This window comes from Mustela erminea, chromosome 2, assembly GCF_009829155.1.
Source record: "Mustela erminea isolate mMusErm1 chromosome 2, mMusErm1.Pri, whole genome shotgun sequence".
Lineage (NCBI taxonomy): Eukaryota > Metazoa > Chordata > Mammalia > Carnivora > Mustelidae > Mustela > Mustela erminea.
This window is the reverse complement of record NC_045615.1, coordinates 62,716,172-62,727,901: the sequence shown is the minus strand read 5'-3', so window position 1 is coordinate 62,727,901 and position 11,730 is coordinate 62,716,172. Positions and strand designations below refer to the sequence as shown.

Genomic DNA, 11,730 nt, shown 5'->3' with positions numbered 1-11,730 from the left:
AGTTCTTATTTCAACAAATAGTACTGTTTTAGTTACCTAGGCTTAAAATGTTGAAATCAATCTTAAATTTTTCTTTTGTCTTTGTTCCAGTGTTTGGTCATCCATGAATTGAGAATCATTTTAGGAGTATTTGCTTCCATAATTTTTGCTGTATCTTCATTGCTACCACCCAAACTCAAGCTTTTCTCTTGGTTTATTGCATCGATCTCCAAACTCATAGCTCCTCAGCCTCTAATCTGCCCTCCTGTCACTGCTAGATTAACCCTAATTTCACTATATTACCTGCCTATCATAAAACTGCCATCTATTATAGAACAGAACCCAAACTTCTCCATTAAGCTGGGGTTAAGGGTGCCATATCTCATTATCATCTCCAAGAGCAAAGCCTAGTCCTTGGGACTTCAGAGATTTTGGTACAAAACTAAGACCATGACTGAATATAATCATCTGAAATAACTGATACTCATTTTTAATGTAAGTTTCCGATAACACAGATGCACAATGCTTTACATTAAAGTTACCTGCCAACTGTTTAGCCTGGCTTGCATTTTCAGTCTGTTTTGTACGAGATGAGGCTGACTTTTCCTTTTCATTCTTATTTGCGCTGTTCTCCAGAGAGGAAAGCTTTTCAGCTGCAGCTTTCTTGGCTTCTAGTTTCCTTTGTCGGCATGTCTTGACTGGTTCCGCTAACATCCTGACTTTCCGCCGAAAAGAACTCAGCACCTGAATCGCACCATTTTGTTTCTTCTTCTCTTGAGCTTCCACACTCCCAAACTCATCCACATCAGAGACTTTGTAGAGAGGCAGAACATGCAGCTGCTCATCCTCAGGTTTTCCTCCGATTTCTCGATTGTCTTCTCTAGTGAGGGTGCATACCTGTAGGGAAATAAGACAGTACTCAGTTTCAGTCCAAAAGAAATGTCAGTGTGTGTGTGTAACTTTTCCCCTGTCAGTATTTAGATTTGTGGTGGTGGTCTCCTGGACCAGATCAGTGACAGGCATATTACCATGAATCACGTCTATCTGTTCTTAAGGGAGGTGCCATTAAAATGGTACAGGGAAAAGACAGTCCATGTTAACTTTTTTTTTCCCCTTTTCTTTTTTTGAGTTTATCAGGAACTGTTGCCCATGGTGACTTTCTTCTTCACATATATTTCTGATTCTAGGAAGAACCAAAATGAAGCAATCTCCCACCTTTCACACTTGAAACATAAATGCAAGAGATGTGAAACCTCTTTAAGAAGAGGCTATAAGTTTCTTCCACCAAATGATTTCCTGTTTTGCTAGTTATCAGTCACCTAATCTCATACTTCTGTACATAAAGACATTTCACATCTTCCCCCACACCAGACTCTTAACTCTCCTTCATTGTGCTTAAGAAATTTCCACAAAATACCAAAGTGAAATCTAAATAATGTAAAATTGGGCCCCCTAGGTGGCTCAGTTGGTTAAGCAACTGCCTCCAGCTCAGGTCATGATCCTGGAGTCCTGGCATCAAGTCCCACATCAGGCTCCCTGTTTGGTGGGGAGTCTGCTTCTCCCACTCACCTCTCCCCTCTCATGCTGTCAATCTCTCATTCTCTCTCAAATAAGTAAATAAAATCTTAAAAAAAATAATGTAATAATGTGAAATTGAAGATGTAGTTGCTATAGGGAATATATAACTAGACACTGTGTCTATCTTCCTCTTCTTCCGTCTCTGTACTTGTTAAGACAGACTAACTATCGTTCCTCTCTTGTTTCTCTTCTAAGCTGTCATACCATACGAGAGGCTGTTCCAAAAAGGGGAAAAGTCTACTTCTCTTGCTTTGCTAATTTAATTGTACTTTTTCTCTTTTGTTAGCCACAATCCTATTGGTGTTGATGAGATATTATTTGTTGGCTGGAACATATTAGCTTTTAGTAGCTCGTGTTTTTTTTTTTTTTTTTAATTTTTTATTTATTATAAACATATATTTTTATCCCCAGGGGTACAGGTCTGTGAATCGCCAGGTTTGCACACTTCACAGCACTCACCAAAGCACATTCCCTGCCCAATGTCCATAACCCCACCCCCCTTCTCCCAAAGTAGCTCGTGTTTTTGACTGATGCAGAAAACAATGTGATCATAGTTATTTAAAGTGCAGGTAAAATAAAATTACTGGAAGAGACTCTTGAAAGGAATGTGAGCCTAACAGACTTAACTTGAAAGACAGATTCAACATGAGATGGGACTAAAATGAGTTTTTCACTTCCTGTACATAAAAGTCTTCCAAATCCACATCTTTTGGGCACCTGCCACCTTTTCTCACGTTTGTCCCTATTCCATTCTTCTTACCTCGTGTTGCTTTCCTTTCTACCTCGTGAAAACCGTGACCTATTAGACGCAAAGTCCCCTTTATGTGGAACCCTTATCATCTCTGTCTTCTCTCCATCACCTTGCTAGAGTGAAACATGGCTATGGTTAGACCTATTATGGCTCTGATTATCATTTATTTCTCCCCAAATCTAGCCTAGCCTTCTAATAGTAAGCAAGTGTTCAACACATGATTAATGATGATTTTAGATATTGTGGATGATAAGCCTCCTTGTTGGTCCTCCTGGGTCAGAAGTCTGCAAGCCAAACTGTCTCAGAGCCAGTTTCTACATGGCCAGTGAACTGAATGGTTTTTTTTTTGCATTTTTAATTAAAAAAAAAAAAACCAAAAAACAAAATAAAGAATGTGGTCTAAGATACTATGTAAGCCTAAAATATTTACCATCTTTCCTTTAATAAAAAAACCTTTCTGACCTCTGCTTTAAACCATTAAACCAATACCTTTTCTGCCTCTCAAAAACTTCATACCAGGTTCCGTGAATTACTTCCACTATAGCTTACCACCTCCCTGGGTTCTTTTCTACCCTAGACTATGACTTTGGTCTCTGTATTCTATTTTTCAACTTAAGTCTCATTGGTCATCTTTCTCAACTACACTAATATATCCATGTTGATGACTCACTAGGTGGATTAATTTATAATTTCTTCACTTGAACTTTTTCATTCTTTATCTCCACTCTGGTTTCTCTCTCTCCATGCAAGGCCACACCATGGAAACTATCAGTGTTGAACACTGTTCTACCCTCAGCCCATATTCATTTTCTCCACTTACCAAAACCTCCAATTATACAGCCCAATCCACTTCACCCACTGTACTATGTAGTTATAGTGGGCTCTTTTGTACTTTGAATTTTCTACAGTAGTCACTGTGCCACAGATGATGTATTTTTCATTTGCACTTCTCTCTGCAAGGTGGACTGGTGCCTTGGCTTGTATATGGCTTTCTACTATACTGATTATAACCTACCAGATACCTGACTCTGAATTTTGAAGGAACTTTTGGTAGCTAATGGTAGCTGGCAATGCACAGTCACTGGTTTAGTTAGCATCAACATTTCCATGATTTTCCTGTGATTGTCAACAGATTTCCAGGAATATGCCAACCCAGTATGAGAGTACTAGATATGCCAAATATGGCCACCTTTGCAACAGCAACTCATTCATGAAAACACTTGTGCAATGACACCTGCAGAGAATACATTACTCTAATCACATGCTACTAACTTTCAGCTTTCCACTATTTCACAGGATGTGCTGCTAACCAGCACACTTACCAATGTGCTGCCATTCTGCATGTTGTGTAAGTCCCTGTGGGCATGAGCACAGAAGTCCAAACATGCAGTGACCCCTGAGAATGGCCGGCCTTCCTTCAGACCCAGTCGGCACTCTGGTGCTCTGTGTTCATATTCAATCTGAAAAATAAAAGCGTGTGTGTGAATGGGGATGTACTTAGGCATCTGAAATTCTCAGGCATACATTTGAGAAAAAGTGTAAGACCTGTGCACTGAAAAGGTCAAAAAGACTCCTTAGTATTTTTGGCTATTAAGAACTTAAAAAAAATGTTGCATATTTTATATCCAGAAATACAATGGAGTGACACAAAACTCTGATCTTTTGATATATAATGGTGTGTTGGGAGGTATGTTGTATATGCCAATATCACTATCCTGATTACTAGTAAATATGGATCTTTAGTAATCTTAAAATCAGGCAGTAGAAATCATCAAATTCTGATCTTTTTGAAAATTCTCTATTCTAAATCCTTTGCATTTCTCTCTCTATATTTTAGAATGTCAATTCCTTCAAAACACTTGGCAACGTTTTGACAGATAAGGTACTGAATTCATTGATTGCCTTGGGGAAAACTGACATCTTAAAAATATTTAGTCCTGTGATCCATAAACACAGTATATCTTTCCAGTTTGGGTCTTTTTAAATTTCACCAAGTTTGTAGTTTTCAGTGCACAGGTCTTGTACATTTTTGTCAAATGTCAAATTTTTATGCCCAAGAATTTCATATACTTGATTTTGCCTTTACTTTTGAGAGTTGTTTTTACTGGGAGAGATTTCTAGGTTGACAGTTTTTTTTCTCTTTCAGTACTTAAAAGATGTTTCTCCTCTTTTTTTCTTACATTTTTCTCTGATGAGAAGTTTAACTTTAGAAATGAGACTTTACAAAATCAAGGAATAAAGCCAGGGAAGAGCACAGAGATGAGAAATGAGGATAATATATTCAGTTGGGGGAGGAGATAAAAATCAAATGGTAGGTTTTGACAGCATCCATAAATTTAACAGGTCTTCCCCTGTACTGTGTGGAAAGATCACAAGGCTATTTTTTGGATCTCTAAACCATATTAAAACATATGGATGAGCATTACTAATAGGAACTACCATGCAATACAGAAAACACCTTATCCATTCACAGCTATTGACTGATTTAATTTAGGTAGATCTTACATCTATTTTTTTACGTATTTTTTTTTAATGTATATGTATGTATTTAAATTTTAATTTTTTTTTCCTTTATTTAAATTGTAGTTAACATAGATGGTAAAATTGGTTTCAGGAGTAGAATTTAGTGATTCATCACTTACATATAACATATGTTACATGTAACATCCAGCGCTCATCGCAAGTGCCCTCCTTAATACCCATCACCCATTCAGTCCACTGCCCACCCACCTCCTTCCATCAACCCTCAGTTTGTTCTCTATAGTTAAGAGTCTCTTATGGTTTGCTTCTCTCTTTTTTTTTTCCTTTCCATATGTTTATCCATTTTGTTTTTTCAATTCCATATATGAGTGAAATCATAAGGTGTTTGTCTTTCTCTGACTTATTTTACTTATTTTACTCTAGCTCCATTCACATCACTGCAAATGGCAAGATTTCATTCTTTTTGATGGCTGAGTAGTATCCCATGATGTGCACACATTTATATTTTATGGTAAGAATGCATAACACGAGATCGATCGTTAAAGTGTCCAATACATTACTGTTGACTGTAGGTACACATGTTGCAAAGCAGATCTCTAGAGCTTATTCATCTTGCTTAAATGAAACTTTGCCCATTTATCAGTACATTTATTCATATACAAATACTGAAACACACGTGAAGAGTCATATCTAATCATCTTGTTATAACTAAAATTTGGGGTACTGTTGTATTTTGGATATTCTAGGTTTAGGTCATACATAAAATACTCCAAACATAATGTAACTGGGTGGAATATCAATGCTTAGAAAATCACATGTGTATGACACCATCTATAATAAAAATAAAAGGAGCAGAGTGAAAAGAACATTAATGCTTTGTTATTCTGTCCTCTTTCCCTGCTAAAGCCATTTGATTAATAGCACCTATAAAAAAATTTATTCAACAGAAAATGGTCAAACTTGAAATCCAGCAACATAGACTTTACTCATTTTCTTTTTATAGCTTGATCTATTGTGTTTCTCACTCACAATTATTTTACAACAGTACCAAAGCATCCCATATATTTTTCTGTGATGCTTACCAAAGTAGATAAGGTTGTAAAATAACAGTATTAATCCAACTACTATTAACAGCATTTAAAATATTTTTCATAGACAACATACACATTTCTAAAAATCTAAGTTGTGACATGAAACAACTTTATAAACAGATCATCATTATTTAATTTGCCTCTTTTGCTCCCACTTAAAAAAGAAAGAGTTCAGGTTTGAGGAAAGTGTTAAAAGTCCATAATTGAAACAAGAGTAGCCAAATCATTAAATTAGTATTGGTGTCCCCATCTGTCTCTGCTACATAAACTAATCTAATCCCATTAGTCTTTAATGTCATTAAATGACAATTGTTTGCTAAACACACTCTTCTTCATACTTCCCTGTACCCCCTGCTATTGTGTACTCCTCTCTGGCTACCTTCATCACTTCCAGCTTTCCTCCATCTATCAGTCTCTCTCTTTCCCTTAAATCTTTAACTTCTTTTACTATATTGTGCCGACCCCCAGCATTTACTTTACTGGTTTCTCATCTTCCACTCCTAAAATGTCCATGTGTTCCAGAATGCCATCAGCAGCCCCTTCGCTTTATAACCTCCACTTTGAAAAACTGTATTCACTCTTATGTATTCAGTTTCAACTACTTGCATTTTGATAAGTCTCAAATCTACAGTGCTAGTTTGGATTTTTCTCCTGATTTTCTATCCAATTATTCCAGAATTATGTCAAACATAGTTGTCCAAAATAAAATGTATCATTTCCCCCTATTTGCCCCCAAACTTACTTTTCCTCATTGACTCCAAATACTAAATAGAACCATCTGTCCAAGCCAGAAATTTGGTGAATCCTGAACCTCTCCCTTTTGCTTATCCTCAAATCCAATCGGTCACTAAGTTCTGTAAGTTCTACCTCAAATATTTCACACATTTTATTTTCTTTATTCTATCACTACTGCCATCTCTTTAATTTAGGACTTTAACATCTCTTGCTCAATGACTACACTAGCTTACTTCTCCGATTTAATCTTATGCCAACGTACATTGTATTTTAATTTGGCTTATTGGGTATTTATTTATTTATTTATTTTATGCTTTTTTGTATTATGTTATGTCACCACATCGTACTTCATTAGTTCTTTTTCTTACTGTGTCATGTCAGTCACCATACAATACATCATTAGTTTTTTTTTTTTTTTTAACTACAAAGCTGTGATCATCAAGACAGCATGGCACTGGGATAAAAACAGACACATATACAGTGGGAAAAAGACAGTCTCTTCAGTAAATGGTGCTGGGAAAATTGGACAGCTATGTGTAGAAGAATGAAACTCAACCATTCTCTTACACTATACACAAAGATAAACTTGAAATGGATAAAAGACCTCAACATGAGGCAGGAATTCATCAGAATCCTAGAGGAGAACATAGGCAGTAACCTCTTCAACATAGGCCACAGCAACTTCTTTCAAGATATGTCTCCAAAGACAAAGGAAATAAAAGTGAAAATGAACTTTTGGGACTTCATCAAGATCAAAAGCTTCTGCACAGCAAAGGAAACAGTCAACAAAACAAAGAGGCAACCCACGGAATGGGAGAAGATATTTATAAATGACAGTATAGACAAAGGGCTGACATCCAAGATGTATAAAGAACTCCTCAAAGTCAACACACACAAAACATAATCATGTCAAAGAATGGGCAAAAGACATGAACAGACACTTCTCCAAAGAAGACATACAAATGGCTAACAGACACATGAAAAAAATGTTTATCATCACTAGCCATCAGGGAGATTCAAATCAAAACCACATTGAGATACCACCTTATACCAGTCAGAATGGCTAAAATTAACAAGACTGTAAACAATATGTGTTGGAGAGGATGTGGAGAAAGGGGAATCCTCTTACACTGCTGGTGGGAATGTAAGTTGGTACAGCCACTTTGGGAAAAAGTGTGGAGAGTCCTCAAGAAATTAAATATAGATCTACCCTGCAATTGCACATCATTAGTTTTCGATGCAGTGTTCTTTATAAATTAAATCACCCTCCTCTGCCCCCAACACACACTTAAAATGCCCCAATGGTAGCCTTCTTAAGTACAGGGTCAAGTTCAAACATTTTTATATGGTCTCCAAGGCCATTTGTGACCTTAATTCTTAATTCTCTACTTTTAGGGAGAACTTTTTTGTTCCTTCAGAAATGTGCATACCTCTATTCCAGCTGTTATCATATTATTCTATAATTGCTATTTTACATATCTCTGTATCCTCTAAGGACAGAAACCTTATATTGCTTACCTTTATGTCCACAGTGACTAAATATTTAGTTTATAACATAAATATATATATATTTAATATATATAACATATACTAAATATGGTATCTAGCTTATATCCATTTAATGCTCCAGTTGTTGATGTTATAATGACAGGGAAGACTTCACAGTTTTTTTTTCCCCTTCATGAGCATTTCTGAACAAATCACCCAGCCTTCCAAATAGGTACAGTCTACAACACACCCAAAAAATAGGAAAAAGATGTTTTTACTTGGTTCATGGAGCTAAGGCCAATTAAAAAGAAGAGAATCCAGCAAAATCTGACATATTTGGACATTTCTATGTACACTTACAAAGCAGTACACTCACAGCTTAATATATATAGACATATATGTGAAAACAGTTAATAGGTGGTTAGAACCTATAGTTTGCGCCACATAATTTTAATTAACCACCAAAGTCTGATTACAGAAGAGATATGAAAACAAGATTAGTGGATAGAACAGCTTGTGAGACTTAAAAGCTCATTATCTTTACAGATTAAAAGACCAAAAATATGCTCTTTTGGATGATATAATTCTTATGTACCAGAAACAGAACACTGTGGGTTCTCTAATTGGGAAGAGGAAAAATTAGAAAAATAAAGGAAAATCATTGCTTCAAAAATAATTTTGGAAGTAGGTAGGTCATCAATAATAAGTAAACTGTTCCAGTCATTGTCAATGATTTTTTTATAAACTTACCTGATTATTATATGCATCAGGTGCAAGTTTCTTGTATGTTGGTGCCATAAGAGTGGACAGGTTTTGTAAGTGGGACTCCAGTTTCTCTTCCTGTATAAAATGAATAATTCTATGTATTAAATCCTAAATCCTTTCCATATGTAAGAGAGGCTATCAGTTAAATTTTTCTCACTACATCTTAGATCAAAATGACAATAGTGTCTTTCTTATTAAATAACGTTCCTTAACACAACTATTTCTAAATAAAAAGTATAAACCATACATCATCTATTTTTGTATGTGTTATTAGAATGTCTAGCTCTTTGGTGTTTTATATTAATCAATTTTGTACTCCCCATGTGGATATGTGGCATTTTATAAATGTAAGACTATGCTAGTAGTGGGATAAGGAGAATAAAGCCATATGGTTTTAAAGAGGTCACATTCTCCACTCTTTCTCCAGTCAGCTGCCATGGAAGATGAGCTATTGAAAGGATTTGTTTGGTTCATCTATTTTCAATCTTCATATTTTTAAATGTTTATAAAAATAGCATTCAAAATTTGAGAAGATCTTTCCGCTGATCTAAAAGTTAGTAGACGCTTCACATATGGATAAAACTCTCAGAACTAGAAATGTTGAGAGTTTATATGCAGAACTTTGTAAATTTACTTTAAAGGAGAAATGTTCAGTTACACTCCTTCCTTCCTCCCTACAAAAGAAAGATTTTCTAGGTAAGATACTTGTAAAATGGTAGGTGATAATACCTAGTTATTCCATTCATATTTAGAAGTTCTCATTTCACAGTAACATTTTTCTTTTCTCCAAAACTGTAGAAGATGTAACTACCTGGAGGAGTTATACTTATTTATAATTTAGAAGATGAGGAGGTTTCTAAGCCAACCTCTCCTACCTACCTGAGGGAGGATGTTCCTAGCTATCCGTTGGATTTGCTTTATGTTAAATCTAGTAAAAGCGATAAACATTTATAAAATAGTAGTAAAAAAGCTCCACAGTGTGGAAAATTAAAGTGGCTTATCAGCTATGTAAAACTGCTACACTTCATTAGGCTTATTGTTTGTATTTTCTTCTTATGAAGAGGGATATGTAGCCCATTTACTATAGTTTATTAAAAATGCAATCCTGTGAAAAAAATTTTATCATCATTTCAAGAGTTTTTGTACTTTACTAAATTTCCACTTACTATTATAGTCACAAATAATAACACTAGCACATTGTTCATTTAGAGGGACACATCAATAATATATATAGTATAACTGTATTTCAATTGCACTTAAAGTTTGACTGTATTTCAATTACACTTAAAGTTTGAAAAAATTATAAGGTTCACAGAGTCACTAAAAATTTGGTCATATCTAAATGGTAAGCATTCAGGGGTTTTTTGATTATTCAATTAGCATACACTAGAAGCTATACCCAAAAGTTATTAAAATTGATATCCATTTTTAAGTTATATTTTGAGAAATATATAATATCAATTAAAATTTTATATTAACATCTAAATATGTTTTAGTTACTTGAATGCATTCGTTATGATAACTTTATCAAATATCACGGTATGACAATGTGATGAGAAATGGTCTTTATTGAATGGGATAGTGATGAACATGACTTCTGCAACTCAGGTTTGAGAAAAATGGAAGTTTTAACAATGAAATGTTAATACTTGGTTTTAATACCATAGTGATGGCTGCTTAAAACTCTGCAGTTAACATAAAAGGTAAGTACGAAAGGCCATAGGTATGAGTAGTTTATGTTCAGACTTTACTACTTTGGTAAACATAGTTATTATTATACTAATTTTATCAAATATATAATGTATACCTACAGTTCAGCGAAAATTTTGATGTACCTCTGAGATGAAATTCTCTATGTTAATGAGAATTTAACAGTATGTTATACTGTTTACTTCATCTGTACTCATCAATTCTCCATGAAAATCAAAGAGATTATATATCAAGAAGTAAACAAACCTCTTTTGGGTCATCCCCAAGCAGCTTAAATTTTCTTGGGATCTTGCTTCTGGCAAACTTACATCCATTGTAGTACATGCTCCATGAACAACCAAAAGAAAAGGAGGCACCACAGGTCTCAGGATCCAGCCCTTGACAGGCACAGGTTCTCCTGAGGAATCAAAGGACCAAGTTCATAGATAACGATATCGAACATTTCTCTAGGCTACCAATCTTGTATTCGGGATGTCTGCATGCAAAAACGAGTGCAAATTAGTTTTAACAGAAGTTCATTTTAAGCTTGCCATAATCACATCAGAAAAGAACTATTTTAACTCATTTTAAAACAAACCAATTTAAACAAACTTTTTACTATAGCGTAATACATAGAAATTTTATAGCTTACAAATGCTCACCAAAAAAACCCCCCAAAAAACACAAATAAGTAACACCCAGAGTAAGAAACAAATATATACTATCAACTATAGTCTCCATGTTATATATTAAATCCATAGACCTTATTCATTTTATTTATTTAAGATTTTATTTATTTATTTGATACAGAGAGAAGACAGAGAGAGAGGGACTACAAGCAGGGGGAGAGGGAGAATCAAGCTTCCCACTGAGCAGGGAGCCCAATGCAGGGCTCTATCCCAGGACCCTGACCTGAGCTGAAGGGAGATGCTTAATGACTGAGCCACCAAGGCATCCCTCCTTATTCATTTTATTTTATTTTTTAAAAAGATTTTATTTATTTATTTGACAGATGGAGATCACAAGTAGGCAGAGGCAGGCAGAGAGAGGAGGAAGCAGGCTCCCTGCTGAGCAGAGTCCGATGTGTGGCTTGATCCCAGGACCCTGGGATCATGACCTGAGCTGAAAGAGAGGCTTTAACCCACTGAGCCACCCAGGCACCCCCTCCTTATT

At 35.3% G+C, this 11,730-nt stretch overlaps 1 protein-coding gene across 3 annotated transcripts in view; it reads right to left on the bottom strand.

The window, feature by feature from the left end:
* The window catches only part of TET2 (tet methylcytosine dioxygenase 2), a 138,490-nt gene that overhangs the window by 6,345 nt on the left and 120,415 nt on the right, over positions 1-11,730 (bottom strand). For 2 of the 3 annotated variants that reach the window (XM_032333054.1, XM_032333053.1), the window contains 4 exons: positions 10,825-10,975; positions 8,854-8,943; positions 3,631-3,768; positions 522-876 (listed from right to left, as the gene is read on the bottom strand). In XM_032333054.1, the coding sequence (XP_032188945.1) occupies positions 522-876; positions 3,631-3,768; positions 8,854-8,943; positions 10,825-10,975 (734 nt within the window). Of the gene's footprint in view, positions 1-521; positions 877-3,630; positions 3,769-8,853; positions 8,944-10,824; positions 10,976-11,730 lie in introns of those variants that run through there. The other variant, XM_032333055.1, reaches the window with a different exon arrangement.